Source organism: Lactuca serriola, chromosome 9 (genome assembly GCF_051521515.1).
Source record: "Lactuca serriola cultivar US96UC23 chromosome 9, Lser_US96UC23_V15, whole genome shotgun sequence".
Lineage (NCBI taxonomy): Eukaryota > Viridiplantae > Streptophyta > Magnoliopsida > Asterales > Asteraceae > Lactuca > Lactuca serriola.
The window spans coordinates 108,627,140-108,651,273 of NC_136416.1; the positions used below are offsets into that span (position 1 = coordinate 108,627,140).

General features: G+C 37.3%; 2 protein-coding genes across 2 annotated transcripts; both read left to right on the forward strand.

The window, feature by feature from the left end:
• The first annotated feature begins 251 nt into the window (after positions 1–251).
• Positions 252–2,459, forward strand: LOC145074345 (uncharacterized). Its single transcript, XM_079020738.1, has 4 exons — positions 252–718; positions 811–980; positions 1,636–2,085; positions 2,166–2,459. The coding sequence occupies exons 1-4, from the start codon at positions 591–593 to the stop codon at positions 2,324–2,326; spliced, it is 909 nt and encodes a 302-aa protein (XP_078876864.1). The 5' UTR covers positions 252–590; the 3' UTR covers positions 2,327–2,459.
• A 1,092-nt stretch (positions 2,460–3,551) lies between these two features.
• Positions 3,552–8,752, forward strand: LOC145074347 (uncharacterized). The gene is made up of 9 exons (XM_079020739.1): positions 3,552–3,751; positions 4,256–4,307; positions 4,413–4,486; positions 4,580–4,681; positions 7,320–7,460; positions 7,544–7,595; positions 8,138–8,211; positions 8,285–8,374; positions 8,458–8,752. Exons 1-8 carry the CDS (start codon positions 3,627–3,629, stop codon positions 8,337–8,339), a joined length of 675 nt encoding a protein of 224 aa, XP_078876865.1. The 5' UTR covers positions 3,552–3,626; the 3' UTR covers positions 8,340–8,374; positions 8,458–8,752.
• Positions 8,753–24,134: the final 15,382 nt, after the last annotated feature.

Below are 24,134 nucleotides of genomic sequence, written 5' to 3' on the forward strand. Positions count from 1 at the left end.
ACTTTTGAAGTTAAAGATTAAGAAAATATATTATTTACACATTGAAAAAAGATATCACCATATTTTAATAATTAAATTAAAACTATTATGAATAGGTAAATAAATTTTAAAAAAGATTTTGGGTTGGTATGAAACTCGATTTTATCGTGTCACCTTTATTGTTCCCCAAATCCCCACTTTTACAAGAAGATTCTCAAAATCACTGCAGCCATCGTCATCACCATCGGCCTCTGATGCTTGAAAGAGGTATGCCATCTGCTAAAATTCGAAGTTTTGTGTTCATCTTTAAGTTTTAGGATTCTCCTTTTCTTTTACAACTTTAGTTTCTTTACAAGTTTTTCCATGGTTGAAATGTTAAAATTATGTATCGATTACAACTTGTAATGCACACTGTACAAGTGATTAGCAGAATTACATCTGTTTGTGGTTCTATATCTCTCATTTACTGCATTACTCTCTGCTGATCCGATTTTTAATCAAAAATGATTGTAGCGCGTAAAAATGTCCTTTCACTCTGTCGTTTTCAATTGTTAGGGTTTTGTTAATTTCATGTTTATGGGTTTATCAATTCGATTTTAAGTACTGCAGATATGTTGTTATCAACCACAAAAAATGAACCATCCCACTATATGTTAAAGATCGAGTCGTTCTCTATTCTTTCTGAAGCTGGAAATATCAAAATTGAATCTGATGTTTTTGAAGCCAGTGGTCATAAATGGTAATGTCAGTTTAACTTCCTTGTAGAAATGAATGTAGTTTTTGTCATTTTTATCACACCTTACATGAATTACAACCATTAAAACTTTGTAGGAGACTGGATTTGTATCCAAATGGAAATAAGGAGGAAAAGGGTGACAATCACATTTCTTTGTATTTGATTATATGCGACACTGAAAGTCTTGAAAAGGGGTGGAAAGTCCATGTTGATGTCAAATTTTTTGTTTATGATCATATAGCTCACAACTATGTAATCTTTCAAGGTAAAGTTTTATTTCCTCTATGTTATTAAGGGCAAATACCAAAAAAGTCGAAAGTTTTACACATGAAGTTGGCAAGAAACCTAACTTTTTTTTTGGTTGGTAAAAACCATAAGTTTTCAGATGAATGGTTTTCTGAAAACTTATGGTTTTTACCGAAACAAAAAGTTAGGGCTTTTGCCAACAAAACGTATAAAACTTGTGACTTTTTTTGTATAAAATATCAAAAAAGTCCAAGTTTTATACGCTTTGTTGGTAAAAGCCATAACTTTTTGTTTTGGTAAAAACCGTAAGTTTTCGGAAAACCTTTCATTTCTATAAATGAAAGGTCGTCCGTCAAAACTTATGGTTTTTACGTTTTACCAACAAAGTTAGGGCTTTTGCCAACAAAGCGTATAAAACTTGGACTTTTTGATACTTTATACAAAAAAGTCTCAAGTTTTACACGTTTTGTAGGCAAAAGCCCTAACCTTTTGTTTTGGTAAAAACCATAAGTTTTCAGAAAACCTTTCATCTGAAAACTTATGGTTTTTACCAACCAAAAAAAAGTTAGGTTTTTTGCCAACTTCATGTGTACAACTTTCGACTTTTTTAGTATTTGCTCATGTTACTAATTACTTTTTATTACAAAATATAAACCATTTTGTTGTGTTAATAGATGATGATAGAAATAGGACAAGGTTTCATGAGAATCAAATGAAATGGGGTTTTGAGAAACTAATATCTTTGGAGCATTTTAAGGATAGTAACAAAGGGTACATTTTCAACAATTCATGTATCTTTGGAGCTGAGGTTTTTTCAGTTCCCGAGTATACCCTGAAAGACAGATGCTTATCCATGATAAAGCCTCCAGCAACTACGAACACTTTCACATGGATTGTTGATAAATTTTCTTCTATAAAAGACGATTGCTTGCATTCTGAGGTGTTCAAAGTTGGAAAAATCAAGTGGAGTTTATCACTCTTTCCAAAAGGAAGAGGTGCAGGAGTAGGGACAAATTTGTCATGTTTTTTAAAGGTACATGAGGCTAAGTCATTTCCTGATGATTGGAAAATTTATGCAAGATTTGAACTTTGGATTAAAAACAAAAGTGGTTATGCTGCAAAAGGTAAAATACTTGATGATCATGCTGATTATTTTGTGTAACTCTGAGTTCTTGATGATTTGTATTTCTATAATTGCTTGTAGACACTGGGCATTGGTTTTGTGAAGAGGAAGATGATTGGGGGTTTTCATGTTTCATATTGTTGAGTGAACTTCGTGACATGAGTAAGGGGTTTCTGAAGAATGATAGGCTTATTGTTGAAGCAAAGATTTCAGTTGTTGGGATGCTAAAAAATTTCATATGAAACATGTGTTTAATTAATGTTGTTTTTTGGCAACATATGTTGATAAATATATTTTTTTTGTTTAGACCTATGGTTTTTGATGTTTGGAATTATGGATGAATGTGGTGTTCATTTGGTCATGGAATGTAAGAGTTAGGATATTAGGAGTTTTTATCTTGTCTATGTCTCGTTCACATTAAGTTATTTATATTGTGATAACGAAAAAATGGAAAATAATTCCGCAGTGTGTGAGAGAGAATGGAAGATAATTTTTTATGGTGTGGTTTATATTTTAGGTGGGTTATAAAAAAAAGTCTAATAAAACTTTGCTATAAGTAAATAGAAAACATAAAAAAAAAAAAAAAAAAAATCCATCCCCTCTTTTTCGTTCATATCATTAGTGAATTCACATCCAAAAAAATAGGGATGTAATTAAAGATAGTCTCAATAATTAAAGTTGAAATTTGGTTATAGATAATTAATAAGTGAAAGAGAAGGAGAAATATCAAAATACCCTTAGAGGTTCATAACTTATTTTTTTAATTCGGAATGTTCTTACTATTTGTTTTTGTTGTGTGTTTGGTCCTTGTCTTACCTAAAAAACTATTTTTGCGGTTGAATTTTTAATTTATTTAAATAGATATATCCCAAACCCCACTTCCATCTTACCTTACCTATCCTATCTTATTTAAATAAATTAAAAAATCAAAGGCAAAATAATATTTTTAGATAAGATAGAGGCCAAACACGCAATAAAAACAAACTGTAGGAACCTTATGAGTTAAAAAAATAAATTAAAGACTAAACGTGCAAATTACGTCAAATCATAAGGACCATTCGTGTAATTTACTCATAAATACTCATATGGATTATGTAATTTACCTTACCTATCCTATCTTATTTAAATAAATTAAAAAATCAAAGGCAAAATAATGTTTTTAGGTAACATAACGCGCAACAAAAACAAACTGTAGGAACCTTATGAGTTAAAAAAAATAAATTAAAGACTAAACGTGCAAATTACGTCAAATCATAAGGACCATTCGTGTAATTTACTCATAAATACTTATATGGATTGGATATTTGCATGTGAGGGACAATGGGTGAAACGATCAAACAAAACATAGGGACTTCTTTGGGAAAACACCAAAAATAGGGACCAATATTGCAACTTTTGGTAAAGCTTAGAGACAACTCTGTAAATTACTCTAAATAAAATTTTCGAACTTAACAATTATTTGGATTTAATTGCAAGTCGTTATCACATCAAGTCAACGACTCTCCTTCCCCGGCACACCGGCACACACACGTCGGAGCAATAATGGCGGCGTCGGTGGTAGCAGCATTGAAGACGCTGTTCAGCCTATTGGCTTGTGTGATGTTCGCCACGCTTCTTTGGGCAATCGCCATGGATGGCCTCGCTTCTTGCGTAGACCTTCGGGCAAGGTAAGTTACAATCTTAAATTACAGATTTGTGTATCGAGATTACTGGTTGAAATTTGATGCCTGTTTTCCCCATACCTTGTGTTTCGATTGAAAACAAATGTGAAGTGTTTCATCTAATCATCTGTATTTTGAGCAGACGGAATTTCTGAACAATTTAGGTATTTGAGACTTATGTAGAATGCTCCATAGTTGCTTAAACCCTCACACAATTCAGAGATTAAATTTTACTCATCACATCATAGTTTATATCGATTGCTCTGTCTGTTCCGAAATTAATCCAATTTTCAGGGATAAAGTTTTTGAAACGAAACTCGCATCAATTGTAATTTACAAAGAATACTTTTCGATTGGTCTGTTGTTGATGGATCGATGTTTGGATCCATAAATCGTTCAAATTTGATGAGTTTATTGTCAAATGTATGTTAGAGAGTTTCAAGATCGAAGTTAATTAGGGATGATTTTTACCCAAAATTAAATCCCAAATAATTTCCTATTTAATTGCAGGTGGTTGTTTGTGGCGTACATAAACTTTTACATAAATGTTGCTGTTATAGGGGTAAGAAATTCATATCAGCTACAAGGAATTTAATCATTTATGCTTAACTTGATTACTTGTTGAATTCATATGTGATTTTTATACTTGTATTCTACTATTCTTTAGGTTTGGTTTGTTTACAAGGAAGCAAGCTGGATGAGGGCAGTTGTTTTGATACTTTTAGAAATTGTGTTTGGAAGGTAATCTTCTTGCTTTTAAAAAATACATTTTGAAATTTGTAAATATCAAAATATCAAAACTCAAAAGATATAAAATTATTTTTCCTTGTGCAGCATTATTACATCTGGATATATTGTTATACAGTTATTCAAGTTGTCACATGAAGAATCTTCAAAGGATCCATTATATTTTGTGTTGGTAAAACATGAAAAAAGGTCGGCATTATTTTTCTTATAACTTTTTAGGTTTTAACTAGGATTTTATCCATCGCGCGTTGCGGCGACAGTAATGTATTTGAGAAGCAGTAGAAAATATGTTGTCAGGTGTTGAATAGAACTTAGTAAGAGTTAAGTTGGCAAACCACAAAAGTCAGGGGTCAACGCCATACCAAACAAATATAATAAAAACTGTATTACATACATACCGACGCATACAAAAATTTAGAAAGTCGTAGGCGTTGGAACTGTATGGTAATCAAATTGTATATATTATAGGAGATAAAACAAAACTTTAGAAAATAAAATAGTGAAATTGATATTTTTCAAAGTTTGGTGAAAATTACATTTTAAAAAATAGAGGGTTGAAATGCTATTTTACAAAGTATAAACATAGACGAAGTCGAATTATACCGACACGTATACAAAAAGAACAAGTATTTTTTTTTAAATCAACGAACGAAAGTTCTAAATTTACGTCGAAACGTTGACCACCTCTACTTTATATCAATGCATACGAAAGTTTAGAAAGTCGAATGAGTGGTAACTGTAGGAAAATAAGATTGTTTTTATTACGGACAATAAAACAAAAACTTAGAAAATGAAAGGGGTGAAATTGATATTTTTCAATGTTCAATTACCAAATAAAAATTATACTTTAAAAAGTAGAGGGTTGTAAAATGTCTTTTATAAAGTATATGAATGATAGCAATAGAAAACTAGTAGAGGGACTTAAATTGCCAAAAACTATAAATTGAAAATCAAACAAAGTGAGGACTCAAAATGGAAATAAAAAAGAGTAGAAGGAATGAAAAAGGCAAAAGAGGCGACACCCACATTGGTATTTAGAATAGATATAACGAGCTTTACTATGTTTATTATTATTTTTTTTGTTTTTTTTTTAGATTTTCTTAATCTTAAGAAATATATATATATATATATATATATATATATATATATATATATATATATATATATATAGAGGACGGTTCACTTGAGATTAAAAAAAAAGTAGAGATTTTAAGATTAAACCCCAACCACATATTTCACATTTGCTACTGTAATGCTCCAGTGTACCAGCAGCAACGATGTATGCCTAATCATAAATGATTATATGGCAGAGAGGTATAATCATACAAGATTATACATGTTTATATGTATATGCATAATCATAAATGATTACACATATATGTCTGTTCACAGATTGAGTAATCATAAATGATTATTACAATTAGTCGCAGAAGAGGTGGTGGTGACAGAGGTGGAGGTGGTATAAGTAATGGAAGTGACAATGGTGGGGTCGACTGGTGTCAGAGGTGATGGTAGTGGTGGTGGCGGTGGCGGTTACGGTGGTGGGGATGGTGGCGGAGGAGAAAAGAACGGGTGACACTGTGTAATCATTTATGATTACACCAGACCTGCTGCGCCGGTACACCGAATGATTAGAGCGGCAGATGTGAAATACGTGGCTGAGGTTGAATCTCGAGATCTCTCTCTCTCTCTCTCTCTCTCTCTCTCTATATATATATATATATATATATATATATATATATATATATATATATATTTTAAAAGTTATATATTATATTTACATATAATCAAAAATGGTTAATCTCATAAAAAAACATTACAGATTAAACATCAAATTTATTTTTTGTCTAAAAATTTCCTTGTATTTTTCATTTTTTCCATAAAAGCCCTCAAGTTTGTATTTTTTTCTAAAGAAAACCCTCAACTTTTTAGTTTTTTCTCGAAAAACCCTTACATTTTACAATTTTTTTTTTGGAAAAAATAACTAAAAGGGCCAAATAGGAAAATATGAAAAAAATACAAGGTATTTTTCAGACAAAAAATAAATAGGTTTAATCCGAAAAACACAAAATATAAGCTCTTTTATGAGATTAATGCTAAAAAAATTTCATACGATTTCTTTCTATTACTACATGTCAACCAAACAAGATCAAAAAAAGATTCATTAAATTGTACATTCCTTTCTTTATATCATTCTATCTAACCAAACAGACCCGAAGGATCTAATTGGAATTGGAATTTGAGATTCCATTCTATGATATGTTTGGTTGCTAAATGGACAAAATTCATTTCCGTTAAAATCCTTCAAATTCCATGTTTCATAGATCTTACCATTCCTATACGATATTGAAAGGAATTCAATTCCTTTCATTCTTTTTTGAGTAAATTACACATATGGTCCCTATGGTTTTGAGATAATTTGCATGTTTGGTTCCTAACCTATTTTTGTAACTTAAAAGGTCTCTACAGTTTGTTTTGTTTCGCACTTGGTTCCTATCTTACCTAAAAAGACTTTTTGCCCTTGATTTTTTAATTTATTTAAATAAAATGGGGTAGGTAAGGTAAGGTGAGGTGGAAGTGGGGTTAGGGGTGTATTTAAATAAATTAAAAAATCAATTACAAAATAGTCTTTTTAGGTAAGACATGGACCAAACGTGCAACAAAAGCAAACAATAGGGACCTTCCGAGTTAAAAAATAAGTTAGGGACCAAACGTGCAAATTACCAAAAACCATAGGGACCATTCGTGTAATTTACTCTTCTATTTTATTAAAATACCAAAATACCCTCATGTTAAACTTGTAATTTCGTTTGTATATTTTACTTAGGGATGCCACGGGACATAAGATGGGAGTGTCTAGTGTAACATCAAGAATAATCATTTCTTCACTAGGCTGCTTCATGCTTGGAACTTTTATTTATGTGCTTATTGTTGATGGATCTCCATTTCGTACTCAAGTATTCTCAACGTAAATTAAATTTCCTTCTCTTTTTTATTTATATAAAAAATTGAAATGAGCGACTTGAAGTTGACTACAGTAAATGCTTGTAGGTGCATGATTGGAACACTAACCGACTTCTATTTTAATGTAGTGGCTTTATCGGTATGTCTCCATACATTATATAGCTGATCATTTTTTTTTTTTTTTTTTGCAATTTTGCTCCTAAAATATAGTCACTTTTCTAGAACATGGACCAAAAATAATAAAGATCAAATTTGGAAATGAAAATTTTTTGGCACCAAAATTGTTAATCCAAATATATTCAGGGACCAAAAATGTAATTTTCTCAATATTTTAATATTTGGGTTGGGTTTTTCGGATTAACCTCAACTTCAATTTTTCTTTTCTAAAAAAGCCTTTATATTTTTTCCACTTTTCCATTTTTTTTTTTTTTTTTTGATTTTGTCCTAGCTTTCTATTTTTTTCGATTTGGCCTTGATATTTTTTCTTTTCGGATTACACCTCAAATTTTTTTTTTTCCTAAAAAAACCCTTATATTTTTATGTAAAACCGAAAGATTACCGGTAAACTTGCTAAATGATCAAATTGAAAAAAATTAAAATGTGTAAGAGTATTTTTAGAAAAAAGTAATAAAATTGAGATTTTTAGTAATTAACCCTAGAACATTTGACTATTTGTTTTAGGTGTGGGTAGGATATAAGGAATCAAGTTGGATAAGTGCTTTTTTGTGGATACTATCACTTATATGTTTTGGGAGGTAAGTATTATATCTTTTATGTATTATATCTTTTTTTTTTTTTTTTAGCTCTGGATTTTATTTTCTTTTACAGCATTGGTACATGTGTCTACATACTCCGGCAGTTGTTGAACATCACACCTCAATAGCCTGTTTCCCTTGTGCTTTTCAACAACAATAAAAGGTAAGTCCCTAAATAATTATTTGTCTGTCTTATCGATTATAAAGGGATTTTTATTTTTCTTGATTACTTTTTAAATTTTACAGAGACTTGTCAAGCGATTCTCTATTGATGGCGCATGCAATTGTATAACTTTAGTGTTTAGCAGTTTGCTATTTTTTCTAACAAAAGTGGCATTTTGAAATTAGTATTCACCATTGAAGACACATCGTTGTACTATATGAATTATGATTCTATTATTAGGTAACTACTTTAACTACTTTCCAGAGCAATATGGCTACCATATTTGGGAGTTGAGAAACTTTTTAGGACTATTTTTGTTGAGGGGATTCATGGCTTTGGCATATACAAATTGAGAGCAAACCAAAAAATTACAATTTATGTCTCACTGATATCAATCCAAACATAATGTATGCCAAACATACTAGTTATATTATAGTATATTGTTTTAACAAATGGAAAGATATCGTCAAAAGAGGAAACTCCCTTTATGCAAACGTTTCAAACAAAGAAGTTATTAGTCTTTTGCTAATATTAGCTTATGCAAACTAATCTAGGATGCGTTCGCTTGAGTGTTGTTTTTTTTTTTTTTTTTTTTTTTTTTTTTTTTTTTTTTTTTTTTTTTTTGTAAAAGAACCTTTTTAGACCTCTTATTGTTGCGCGGCGCAGCATACGCACAACACTTTTAATCTCGCAGCTGTTTGTTTTTTAAAATCTACAGAGTAAGAAACCTCTGCGCGTGTTCTGTTTGGTGCAACACTTGTATTTCCTTTTCGAGCCTCTTCTAACATCTTTTTTTTTTTTTTGCTGAAATCTTATTTTACCTTTTTTTTTCATTTGTTTTTTGTTTATTCTTTTTGAATTCTTTTTTTTTCTCAAGTTTTTTATATTGAATAATGATAATTTTTTGATGAAATATCATTATTTTTGTTAAAATATCTTTACTTTTTGCTGAAATATCATTATTTTTTTGCTGAAATATCATAAATTCTTACTAAAATATCATATATTATTAATTTTTCGATATTAAAAAACTATTTCGGTTTATACAATCAGTTTATTTTAATTATTTAATATCTGCAGTAACATGCAGATATCAAAAAAACAAACACGCTTCTTATTACTGTCTGCGGCCGTTTGGTCCACTTTTTCTACTACTACAGAGGATTACAGAGGTGGTCCGCAGCCTTCATGAATTATTGCTTCAAAAAAAAACAAACAACACCTTCCTCAACGGGCTACACCATCAACCATCATCATGTTCCTCTTCGCAATCTATCTCCTTTTGCATCCATATAGGGAAAACTTTTAAATTATAATCTTTTCGAAGTTTGTGTATGTGTTTGCTACGACCTCACTTTCTTGAGTTCCTCTTTGTTGCTTCATGGGATATGGTATCGAACAAAAAAGATCCGAGTGCTGAGATCCTATATGCCAATAACTCGATATATTTTGTCCTATTTTCTAGGGAAATTTTAATTAAATTCTCTACATTCTGAATTCATTTACGATTTATCCGTGACTTTTTTATGAGCAAAAAAATCTGAGAAAACTTGTAAACAATTTTGATTTTCGGAAAAATTCTTAGTTACGTTGCTTCTGTTGGCATTGTTGAGGTGGAGTTTTAGGTGGATAAGTGACATGTTGAGTTCGCATTGCCGCGCAGAGGGGGGTGTAAATAGAAAAGAATAGTGTTGCAGAAACCGGCCTTAGCGGCCTTGAACCGATTACGATTAAGGTGTTTAGTGGAAATTGGTCAAAATCAGTCAAACTCGGGCTTAGCGGTCCTTGGCGGGTAATATTTAAAAAATTCAAATTTTTTAATTTTCAAATATTACATCAAAATTTTTAAGCTTTAAATTTTAAGATATTATACTAAAATTTTCAAAATTTTAAACTTTCAAAATTTTAAATACTAATTTTTTTAAGGATATATTAAGTTTTTAAATAATTTTATTAATAGTTTAGGGTCTCCGATTAATCAGCGGGTAATCCCCGTCGAGTCCGATTAATCGTTTAACGCTAGTTGACCGCCGAACGATTTTCACAACCATGGAAAAGAATAACAACTTGTACCATATTTGCATGTTCCAAAATAATTAGGGAAAGTTAATGGCATCATCTTCTTCAAGCACCCCAATTGTACATAGTCTCAATCAATTACCTTGATATTGTGTTAGGGTGAGGTATAGATGTAGAGATTAATGTGTGTAAATGCTAAAAGGCGATATGTGTGCGGACAAGGTTTGAAAACTCAAATATTGAATCAACTTAAGATCAATGTCTACTGATAATATTAAAGTCTAGTCAAGTCTGGTAAACTGGTATTGTTTCGAAATTAGAAGTTCAACGAAGTGCTCAAATAAGTAAAATAAGTATGAATAATGTAAAGCGATTTTAAGAACAATAAGAATGATAGAGAGAATGATTTGACTGAATGATTCTTGGAATTGATGTGAAAGAGAATATTGCATTCATGTATTTTTTAACACTAAGGATACAATTCCGTAAATAGACAAGAAATGAGAAAAAGACAAATATGCCAAAGTGCATGGACTTTAGACAACTAAAGATCAACAGACTGACCCAACTGCTTTTGTTGATCTTGTCCCATGTGTTGTACAATAAAACAATAACTAAAGGAAAAAGTAGTACTAGGAACATTTAATGCACATTACAGACTCAAATAGCAAATGAAAAAAGATGCATCTCAGATTGATCTTCACTTCGGAATTACCTTCATCTCGGAACACTTCTTACTTCCGAATTGCCTTCACTTCAAATTACTAAAGGATCACTTTTCATGTATCAACAATCTCCCCTAAGTGACCTTATGAATCATTTGACTCATCACTTAGCCTCATCTGGATTGCCATCGAGCCCACAGTACGAGTCTCCCTTAGCCCGTAACTGGAATGCTCCCGGGTTTGTTGGTTACCACACGGAGCAGTGTCACCTCAACCCATCCCACATAACATATCAACATATAACATAACCACTGAGCATGCAGATAATCATATAACAACACAGGTAGTCCTACAGATTTACCTAACTGGCATAACCACTGAGCATGCAGATAAGCATATAACAACACAGGTAGTCCTATAGATCTACCCAACTGGCGTAACCACTAGCATGCAAAATTAACTTCATTCTCAACATACTAACACTGCTACGATAACATATTCAATGGACCGGCCTTGGTGCCTTAGACCCTTTAGTATAGTGAGGTAACTTACCTCGCACTGTCGACTCGAAGATAAACTCAAGCTCTTGGATTACTGCTACGAACTCCACCCCCTATATTCATTGTAAACATACTTGTAAATTTCCAATCTTTCCAAAATGTCCTCCAAAAGTCAACTGGTTAACTCATGGTCAAAGTCAAAGTCAACTGCCAAGGTCAACAGTCCATGTTGACCTCAACTCGTTGAGTACCCTCAGCTACTCGCCGAGTTCCTTGTAATACTCGTCCGCTCGCCTAGTCACTTGAGTGACTCGTCGAGTTCCTAGTGTCAGTGGCCGTAACTCCTTGTCCAACTCAGCGAGTTTTCCCATTACAAATCGCGGTGTTCATACGTGTCCAAAGGTTGGGAAAACCCTAGTCGACTCGCAGTGTCATCGACTGACTCTCCGAGCCCAAGGCAATCTTCATCGGACTCGTCGGGTTGTTCATCCCACTCGTTGAGTTCATGACCATCTTCATACGACTCGCCGAGTCGACTATGCAACTCGCCGAGTCCCTTCAATCCTTCATCCATATAGATGCTTTTTAAGCCATGCAAAGGCTCCAGATTTCAGATCCAACCTTCCAAGGCCTGATTACCACGTAAAGTTGCAAACTTTACGTGCATGCAAAGCTTTAAGGCCCTTAAATGACAAACTAAGCTTGCAATGAAGTCTCACACTTGAGGGATGGCTCATACTAGGCAAGGCTGATAACTTTATGGATCTAGAGGCCAAAGGGAGTCTAGATTTGAAGTTACAACTGCAGATCTTAGCTCAAATAAAAGAAGCCTTTCATAAAACCCATCTAAAAGAGGTTAAAAGAGAGATGAGCCAAGGAACCAGCTTAATACCTTCCAGAGAGTGACAAATGATGAATCTCTTAGCTCCACACGAGTTCCTAGCCTTGATTTCCTTGCTTCGCCAAGTATTTCCTCCTTTAAAATTCCACCTCCAAGCTTGAACACACCAAAAGAACACACACACGAATTAGGGTTAAAGAGGGACAAGAAGTAGTAAAAGGGAGGCTGGGGGAGGCTAATGATCCTTTAATTAGGGTGAAATGCCACAGAATTTAGGGTTTCATCTGCCAGCTCCTGCTTGTCGAGTCCCTTCTTGGACTCGGCGAGTAGGTCACTAAAACCCATGGACCATCCCGCTACTACGCGACGAGTAGGGCGACCAACTCGTCGAGTAGACCCAAAGACCAAGAAGGATTCATACATAAATCAATACATGAGAATCGGGACGTTACAATTCTCCCCCACTTTAACTAGACTTCGCCCTCGAAGTCTGCTGAGGTAAACAACGTCGGGTAGTGCTCTCGCATCTCCGCCTCCGGCTCCCATGTCCACTCATATCCCCTCCGATGTTCCCACTGCACCTTCACCAAAGGTATCTCCTTGTTCCGCAGAATTTTCTTCTTCCTTTCCAAAATGGCCACATGCCTCTCCACGTAATTCAGGCACTCGTCGACCTGAATATCATCCAACGGTACTACTGCCTCCTGGTCCATAATGCACTTTTGCAACTGCGAAACGTGGAATGTGAATCCGGCTAAGCTCCTCTGGTAGCTTTAGCCTGTAAGCCACCTTGCCAATCCTGACAATGATCCTGAATGGCCCAATGTAACGGGGACCCAATTTCCCTCTTTTTCTGAAGCGGATCACGCCCTTCCAGGGTGAGACCTTCAGAAGTACCATATCACCCACCTGGAACTCTAACTCAAATCGGCGCCTGTCAGCATAGCTCTTCTGCTAACTCTGAGCGGTCTGTAATCGCTGCCAAATCTGTTGAATCTTTTCGGTAGTCTGCAGAACTACCTCCGTCCGTCCCATCACTCGGTGTCCAACCTCACCCCAACAAACCGGGGTGCGACATCTTCGCCCATATCAATAACTCAAAAGGCGGGGCACCAATGCTGGAATGGTAGCTGTTGTTATAGGCGAACTCTGCAAGCGGTAGGTGGGAATCCCAGCTCCCACCGAAGTCAATGACATACGCCCTCAGCATATCCTCGAGGTTCTGAATGGTCCGCTCGCTCTGACCGTCAGTCTGCGGATGGAATGATGTGCTAAAGTGCAACCGCGTGCCCAGTTCCTCATGGAACTTCTGCCAAAAACGGGAGGTAAACCTAACATCTCGGTCGGAGACAATTGAGACAGGAACCCCATGGCGAGACACGACCTCGCGAACATACATGTCGGCCAATTTCTCGGCCGATGAACTCTCCCGATTAGCCAAGAAATGGGAACTCTTGGTCAATCGATCTACGATGACCTATATGGCATCAAATCCCTTCGCCGTCCTTGGCAACTTGGTAATGGAATCCATCATGATCTGTTCCCATTTCCACATGGGAATCTCTAGAGGCTGCAGCTTACCATGTGGCCTCTGATGCTTGACCTTGACCATCCTACAAGTCAAGCACCTCTCGGCATACCAAGCGATTTCTGCCACCAGTAACTCAAACTCAGGTCTCGGTACATCTTGGTGGCCCTCAGGTGTATGAAAAAAATGAGACTTATGAGCCTCCTCCACCACTGTCTGTCTGACTCTACCAGTCATCGGAACCCAAACTCGACCACGTCGGGTCAATAACCCTCGGCCATCCTGAACAAACCAATCACTTTCGCCCTTGATCCTTTCCAACTTCCAATTCTCTGTCCGCATGCCCTCAACCTAAGTATCTCTGATCAAGCTCACAAGCGGGAATCCACTACTATCCTCATACATATCGCTGGAGTGGAAGTCCCAACTGACTTGCGGCTCAGAGCGTCTGCCACCACATTCGCTTTACCGGGGTGGTAAAGGATCTCGCAATCGTAGTCCTTGACTACATCCAGCCACCTGCGTTGCCTCATGTTCAGGTTCGGCTGATCCATGATATGTCTCAAGCTCTTGTGATCCGTGTAAATGGTATAACGGACCCCATAAAGGCAATGCCTCCATATCTTGAGAGCGAACACTACTGCTCCCAGCTCCAAATCGTGCGTAGGGTATCTCGTCTCATGCGGCTTCAGCTGCCGCGATGCATAGGCTATCACTCGTCCTCTCTGCATGAGGACCTCCCCTAAACCTATGATGGATGCATCACAGAACACCACAAAATCCTCAACTCCCTCCAGGAGTGTCAAGATTGGGGCCTCACATAACCGCTGTCGAAGGGTCTCAAACGCCCCTCTGCTGCTCAGGGCCCCACCAGAATTCCACCCCTTCCTCATCAGACGAGTGAGGGGTACTACAATCTTGGAGAAATTCTAAATGAATCTCCGGTAGTACCCTGCTAATCCCAAAAAGCTCCTGATGTGTAACGCCCGTAGATCCGGGCTAGTCAATTTAGAGGCAATAGGGGTCGAAAACGACTTTTTGACAAAAGATTACTAAGAATAAATAATCTTAACCAAGTTGTATTATATGCTACAAGGTTTCTGTACATATAAAGAACGCCAAATCCGAGTTATAACTAAGAAGTTATGACTCGTCGAAGTTTCGCGACGGAACCGGCACGACACCGGGAAGCGTAAATAGTGAATTTACGATAGAGCAAGATTCAGCCTTAGAAATCTAAACGAAAGTCGTAGAATACATTAAACAAAGAGCGTCCATAAAAAGAACGCCCAAATCTGACTTCGTATAAGGAAGTTATGATTTTTCGAAGTTTCGGATTAGCAGTGTACAACTCGAAATTCGAATAATAGATCGAGCGGTTTTTAGCCGACACGACCTAAATGAGAATCGAAGATCTCGTTAAGAGTAGCGTAACAAGAAAAAGATGGGCGAAAACGGACGTCAGATGAAGAAGTTATAAGTATTTAACGGACCAATCCTGTCCCGACCTGTTAATAATATAAATTTTAAAATAAAGTCAAAACTAGCCGACGGAGTCTAAACAAAAGTTGTAGAGTACGTTCCCACCTTCGCGTGGATATAAAGAGCTTCATAAACGGAGCTCGTATGCGAAAGTTATGATTTTTAGAAGTCGGAAAGTAAATTTGCGAGACCTGTTGCGAGATTGATGACGTGGCTGCATCTGGGCCGTTGCTTGTTGACCAAGGCTTCGCGTCAGATCGTGACACGTCGCCCTCGCAGTACGCCCCGCGTCCGAAGAAGTTACGCCCCACGTAGCTCCGATCTTATCCATCTGACGGTGCGAGACAGCTGGCTTCAGCTGGCAACCTTATCCGAGGTGTACGCCCAACATAACCTCGGTACGCCCAGCGTAACCGAGGCTGCTGGCGCCTATAAAAGGGGTCCGAACTCCTCCGAATTTCTCACACCTTTCTGATATCTCTCTCTCTCTCTAAGGGTTTTAACCCTCCCCCAAGCCTAGGTGATCCCCTAGCACCCTAAGGAAGCCCCGAGGCTCCCGGAGTCCCGAGAAAAAGGGTCTTTCGGTTTCGGAAATGCTGCTCCGAGCAAAGCCCGGTTTTCTTTAAAATTCGCTGTAAGTGAGCTACGCTTACGCAATTTTTAATATAGCTTCCAAATAATTATAGTAATGTTATTACGTCCTTAAAATAATTATTTGGGCCATTATTATGAGTTATATTGAGTGTTATTTAACGCTTATATAATAATAATAATAATAATAATAATAATAATAATAATAATAATAATAATAATAATAGTCAGACTATTAATTTGTCGCAGTTATCGTTAGACTAAACCCTAGTGGTATTAATACTAGGTTTTATCGAAGGAGAATTGTTTTGAGAGTATCGAAGCTGTCTGAGTGCTGAGTCACCACCTTTCAGGTGAGTGCATAGTTACTTTCAGCTTACACATAGATATGAAGTATTTTATATAAATTACGTGCTATGTGTGCATATTATCTGAATACTTGCTATCTATGCTGGGTGAACGATTTTATACAAGTTTTAAATGATTTAAACTGTATATGCATTTTATATCTACGAAAATGTTGGGGGTAAGACATGGGTAGATGTAATAGATGAAATATGAGTTGGATGATGAGTTAAGAGGTGAAATAGACCGTGAGGTGAGGGTGAGAGGTGGACGACGTGAGAAGCCTTTTTCCCAAATGATGGCCCCGTCATTCGGCAGAATATGGATGACAACCACGGACTATTCTAGACAGTCTAGTGGAACACTAGCAGACTCGCAACCTGTAGGTGTTGTGAACGACGTGTTCACCGGTGTACTCTAAAAAAACCCATTGATATGTATTACGAGTGGACTCTCGAAAACGATACTATCAATAAAACCCGGGATATGCTCCTAAAGGACTCTACCGGCATAAGCGCCTAATAGAGAACCTCATAACCCCGACAGATGCGCCTAAAGGACTATTTCGGCAGATGCGCCCCATAGAGAATGTCACAATTTTGGTAGTTACGCCCTAGTGACAGAACTAGCAGATTGTGCTTGACAGATGTGTCATTTACAACAATGGAATTCGTACCTATTCCTTAGGATACTCCTTAGGAATAAATGAACGAGGAATAGCTGATTCTTAGGGTAGATCCTTAAGAATAAAGAAGATAATGAGGATGGGTAATTGGGTTGATTGTTTAATTGTTTAAACATAATAATTATATTATTGTGGGTTGAAAACCTTATATACTCACCAGGTTTCCCAACCTGACCCACTCAGTTTATTTATATCACAGGTGTCAATATGAAGTGACATTACACTGAGAGATTAAAGAGATGTAGATCACTAGTGTAAATAAATGTAAGTTCCGTTTATGCTTATGTTCCTGTATTGAAAATGACATCCCAAATGCTTTAAAATGAATAAGATACGTTTCTTCGAAAATGTTTTGATAACGTATTTATCATATTTTTCTGGGAACAAATTCCGCAACATTTTTATGAAAAGAAGTACTCTGATTTTTATAAAGCATAAACAAATTCGGACTTTTCTGACTTTGAAAATAGGGATGTCACATGATGTCTGAGGGAGATTTTGTTGGATTAGTGTCCAAGTCCATAACTATTTTGGTATGTGTCACACCCCAAAATCGGAACGGCGGAAACGTTCTGGGGTGGATGACGTCATGTCAAGTATCACAACATATGCAGTATAGTAATCAAAGTACAACAACCATTGCATTAATAGTAATAGTTTTACATAGTTTACATTGCATAGTAACATCAAAGTAATACAAGTAATAATATAGGTGCAGCTTGGTACTAAACTATCTTCATCCAAAAGCTCCTGGAATGTACCTGTCTATTGCTGGCCTGAGAATACAAGTTATTTGAAAGCGAGTATCAGCATTTTTACAAATGCTAGCGAGTTCATAAGTATTTAGTGTCATTTTATTCAAATAACTTTATAAAATGTAGTAGTTTAGAATCAACAGTGTATTAGAGTACTTTCCAAAAAATCCTATATTTTTTAATTATAAGTAGTCTTCTACCATGACCCGATAGTGTTATGTTTTTAAAGAGTAATTTCCCTGAAATATTATCATTACCAAAATACGGTATTTGACTTTATGGAAAGTAGGAGAATATCACTAATAAAATACGAGGGAAAATAACATATGCCTCAGCAGAATATACTGCTGACTATGGCAACGAAATCATAGACTCCAGGAGAGTGTCGAATGAACGACACGCCTGGCTCAGTCTAACAAAAGGGAGACACAGACCCCAGATGGTATCAAATGAAAGATACGTCTAGCAAGGTCTAAAAACAGTGAAAAAAAAACCTCAGACAGTATCAACTAAATGATACGTCTAGCAAGGTCTAAAAACAGTGAAAACAGACCTCAGACAGTATCAACTGAATGATACGTCTAGCAAGGTCTAAAAATAGTGAAAACAGACCTCAGACAATATCAATTGAATCATACGTCTAGCAAGGTCTAAAAACAGTGAATACAGTGTTAAATTACTGTTACCTTAAAGCCATGAATTATAAGGTAACCCCGAGATACTCGTAACCATACTGAACTAATGATAGAGACTCACAACTGAACTGACCGATGTAAACCTATATATCTATGCTTGTATACATAATATATAACTAATGATCAAACGACCTTCGGACGGATATCCGATCCCACCAGACCACATCTCAACGAAGAAAATGAAATAGGGCGAACTAGCCTTCCTAAGTCCTTTAAACATTATTTATATAACTTATACAAGCACATGCATACATTTAACTAAGTAGAAGCGTATCGTGATGTAGGAGCGTATCATGAAGTAGAAGTGTTAACAAGTAGGAGCGTATTACGGAGTAAAAGTGTATCACGATGTAAAAACGTTAACAAAGTAGAAGCGTTTAACTAAGTAGGAGTATTCACTAAGTAGAAGTATAATGAATCAGTAATATCTAACAAAGTAGGAGTATAAAAACATGGAAGAACTTTGGAAAACCTTTAAACTTTAAGAAAATCACGACTTGGTAATCTTTTGTAATTTAAGTTTGAAAACCTTTAGAAATCCTTTGAAAAGCTTTCATTGACACGTTTTGAATGTAATTTCTGATAAAACAATATAAGTGAAGAAAACCTTTGTTTCAAATACTGTTGTAACTGAATTTAAAGTAAAACATACAGCGCTAGAGACAATTTGAGAAAAGCTTTGAACAAGTAAAGACGTTTTGGAAAACCATTTACAGTATCATACTTGGTAAAACAGTTGACAGTGTAATAAATCCATGTGGGTTATCAATCACATGTGATTGATATGATAACTGGAATGTTTAATTTGTATCCCCCCATAAAAGCATGTAAAAACATTTAAAAGGTTAATTCAGGGGTATGAACTCACCTGTTGTAAGTGGATCGAACGAAGGTGCCGGTTGGGCGTTCGGTGTCAAGTAAAGACTTGAACACACTTAGTGACCTATTAACAAATGATGACATATGTTTACATACAATTAGTAAATATAATACTAATTAAACATGTATACGCACCCTAAAGTGTGGAAAGCACTTTGATTAAGTGCTAGGGGTGTCCCGGGTAACATCTATGGGTATGTATGGCCTAGATAGGGAGTTTACTCTTCAAGAGTAAACTCTTTATAGAGTTCACGGCCCTAAGACAACCTCCCTATGAGTTTACGGCCGTAAACTCATGGTGGGGGTGTTCTAGGATGCTAAATGGTCTTATCTCACTCATAGAATTAGGCTAGGTCCCGATATAAGGCATATGAAAGGGTTTAAGGCTCTTAAGGGACCATTTGAGGAGTTTACGGCCCTAAACAAGGAGTTTACGGCTGTAAGCTCCTATATGCATGTTCTTTTGGTGTTTCAAGGACTTAAATGTTAGGAAATAAAGTTCTATGCATTTTTCCAAGTCAAATGAAGGAGTTAGGGCATCATTTGGGCACTTAATGGGAGTTTACGGCCCATGGACCAATTCTATGGGGGTTTACGGCTGTAAGCTCCTATTTCCTTGGTTTAATTGATGTTTAATGTCCTTACTACAATGGAGGTTGCTTCTAGACATTTTCCAAGGCCATAGGAGGTGTTTGAGGGAATTTCTAACACTTGAATTTGAGTTTACTCCCCATGAAGAGGAGTTTACGTCCCAAGCCTGTTCTTGGGCAGTAAAATCAAGTTTACTCCCCAAAAGTTAAGTTCAAGGTGTTCGAAGTCCGTTCCCATAAGTCATTCAGCCATATCTAAGCCTTAGGTGTAGTTTAGAGGGGTTTTGGGGCTTAAAAAACCCCAATTAAGGGTGTTCACGGTCCAAGAGTGTTCTTGGGCCGTAAACACATAACTTGGCCCCTATTTGTTGTCTTAAACACGAATTTGCATGATATTTAAGCTATACATCAAGTTAGGATAGATTACTTACTAGTTTGGGGCTCGGAATGGGCGTTTTTGGCTCGAAAACAAGTTGTAGAGAGAGAGTGTAGAGAGAGAGTGTGGAAAGTTTCTATGGAGTCCACTCCCCCTTATATAGGGGTTTGAGTTGGGGCTCAGTGGAAATCTACCCGATACTGCCGTTAAACGGGGATTTTTGGTCGCACCCGATTAAACGGTCGTATTTTGACTTGGTTGAAACTAACAATTTTCAAGGGAATATTGGGGTGTTTATAACTTGTTTCAACCCTTACAAAGTCGTTATAAAACTCCCAAATTAATTAACCTCTTCCAAAAGGTTAACGGACAATTAACAAAGCGAGGCTTATTAACGGAAGGAGGGGTTAAAATTGACGGAATAAATTTCGGGTTGTCACATCATACCCCCATTAGAGGGAATTTCGTCCCGAAATTTAGGTTTAGGCAAGGAAGTAATCATGAACAATCGGGTAGAGGTATGTGGGCACTTCCTATTCGGTTGGTCCTCGCACTTCCAAGTGAACTCTGGCCTTTACTTGTCATTCTAACAAACCTTCAGTTACGGGATGCGGATTCCGTCTCGTGCAGTTAGCGATTCCTACCGGTTCGTCTACGAAGTTAGGGTTCCCAATGGTTTCTATCAAGATGAGTGGGATACAAAGAGTGACTTCGTGCAAACACTTATCAAGTCTAAGAAGTGGATTGATTTGGGGTGAAACTTGTGGAATTTCTGAAAGTAGTAGTGGGCTGACGAGGGTTGGACCAATCTCCATAAAGAATCTCGGATGGTCCTAAGCTCTCGGAAGGGTAGAGCTTTTCAGTACTTAGAACATAGTGTACTTCTATGGCGAGATCATCACTGGCGTGATCTCCATTCTGAAGTTCCAAACATTCTCTCTCATACTGGAAGTGTAGTCCTTCAGGTTGTTTCTAGATCATCGGATGGATTGCGTGTCTATGGATATCTGTTTGCTGCAGAGTGTCTATCTCAATCTCGTGCAAAATGAACCTGCACTTCTGATTGTTGAGATATTTCTAACGGAAACCCTCAGGGTCGTGGAGATAGGGTTTCACCAGACGAGTGTTGGACTATCTCAGGAGGTGATTCTACTATTTCTGTGCGAGATGGTATTCGTGGAACACCTAGTAGTCCAATGAATCTCTAAGATATGCCCTACTATCTAAGGCGTTGGTTTATCTTAGCGTGGAAAGCACGTGCTCTTGTATAACCCATCGACTAACACCTAGATTGGTGTCAAGTCTATAATCTCTTCGGGATCTGGGTTATAAGGCTTAACACCACCTACTTTTGCACTTTATTCAAGTATTCTTGGCTGCGAGGGTTATCCTGTGGTTCTCGGTTTTCTAGTGTTCACTTTGGAGAATGCCGTCTATCATCTACAGGGTGACGGTGATTTCCTCCATGCGAGAGGGCGGAGGGTACTAGGCACTACTCGTCGGTAACGGGGCGGAAGAAGTGCCTGAGTGGTGCGAACATCTTCAACAACTACTCTACCGAAGGTTCCGAGTTTTCCCGATCTAGGTCAAATCTAGTGAGTATAGGGTTCCATCACTCAGAACTTTAATCTCCTCATCCACTCTTCTCAGAGTTTAACTTATCGTAGCTTCCAGGGATACGGGATATCCGCTGAAATGCCTATTTCTAGGAATTAAGCGTGAGTGGATGGTCGTAGTCAATGTCCTTGACTCTTACGACTCAGATTTCCTTACCAACCGAGGGTGTTAGCTACTATGTTGGCATAACCGGGATGACAACAAATTTTGGATTTGCGGTCATTATAGTAGCTCAACCTGCTGTGGTTCTCTTGACTCTAGCTCCTATTCTATGGAATATGATGAAGGGTTTTACTATGAGGTTCGTGGTAGGGCTCATACTTGGCTTAACCACTACTACTTGGTGTATGCAAGCTGTATATAATTGAGGTTGGCAGGATGTTCAGTTGTGCGACTCCACCCCAGACCCACAACCCAACGAGGAACAGGGAGTAGGGAGGAAGCACACATCTTAAATCTTTTTGATCTTAATTATATACCACTCTTATGCATATACTCAGTTATAGTAGTCAGTCCCATGAGTTCTATCCTCTGGGTTCACGAACCTGATTTGCGAGGTGCGAAGGGTCTTTCTAGGGGATCTATGGAGTATGCTTCGGGTGGTAATTGTCTTCTGGAATACCTGCAGTGTCTTTCACTTCGTTTCTATATGTCTAAGAAGGGTTGGTTAACAGCGCGCGGTACCCTTCTCCTGGGTACTTCGAAAGGTTTGAGATAAGAGTGACGACTGACGGATCGCATTAATTTTTATTATTTTTATTTTGTTTAGGTTCGGAAGAACCTTTATCTGCTGAAATGGCTATGGTGAAAGTTCTTTTTACACAGCACTAGGGAGTTACACATGGTTGCAAGAAGTCGAACCATGATCGATAGAGGCGTCGAAGTTGGCATACTTTGACATGACATAGAATGAGGGTCGATAGAGTCATGTGCCGAATGGGCACACAAGTTCTAGGCGTCTCGGGTTTCGTCCCATGTATCACTATCACGGATACTTGGACCGATAGAGTCGACGTGAAACTATAGAGGGTCCTAAGTGTTTCTGAGTAAAGTACCTTTTCATGAATGGATTTTCACGAGGCATTTCTATAATCGCCAAACATATACTAGCCATGTATAATTAAGGTGGGGAGGACTGTTGACTGAGCGACTCCGCCCTAAATCCACAACCAAATAAGGAACAGGAAATGAGGCGGCCTTCACTCACTCTAGGTCTATCCATCTCAATTATACATGGTCGTAACGTATATATCGAGCCATTATAGTTTTACCTGATGAAATTTCACATTTTATAACAGTGCTGTGACTTTCGCCTTAATGGGGAAGTATTTACATTTAGAATTAGCCTATTTAATGTTTTCGGTTAGTTATCTGAGATTGAGAGACGTACCAAAACCTACCGGGTTCCTTGATGTTTCTCCCCCAAGCATTAGAGTTAGACTCCTCCTGTGTCTTTGTTGTTTCCTTCGGTTGGGCAGTCCCTTTTGAAGTGTCCCACTTCACCACATAGGTGGCAAACTGTATTGGTCGCCACATTGGTGGTTGATGCAATAAACTCAACCGGGGTTCTGCAGACGCGAGCAGTATGCCCCTTCATGTGGCACCTAGCACAATAGAGTTCTCGATAGATACCATGATGATGGTAGCTACATTTGCTGCAGTGGGGAAGGTTTCCTAGGTATGGTCTTCTTGAAGTCGGGGTGGAAGGGCTGGCAGTGGTATTGACTGTCTCAGCTCGTTGCCCTTCGGAAGGTCCTTGAGCCAAGGTACTTCCCTCCTCGATCTTGATCTTTCTCTTCAGTGGATTTAGTTGAGGTTCTTGGGTGGCTGGGTATGCAGGTGTTGGTTGCTGCTGTCCATTACTTGGATCGGAATTTCCGATAGGGCTCTTGCTAACATTGGCGTTGTTAGCATTTAGTTGAGCCATGACAGCTGCTACAGCTGCCGAGACCGTAGCTTGGAACGTAGCTTCATCGAATAGGAGAGTCGGTTTATTGCCGGCGGATGGGTTATGCTTCCTTGGAGGCATGGTTTTCCCTACACGGAAAGGAACACAAGCTGATGAGAGATGATGGTTAACCCTTAGACGTATCTATCCATACTATAATAGGCATAAACTTTTCCCGTGCCTCGGATATTGGTTGACTGAGTGTTGACCTACATCCCTATGATGTAGTCTGGGTATCAAGGTA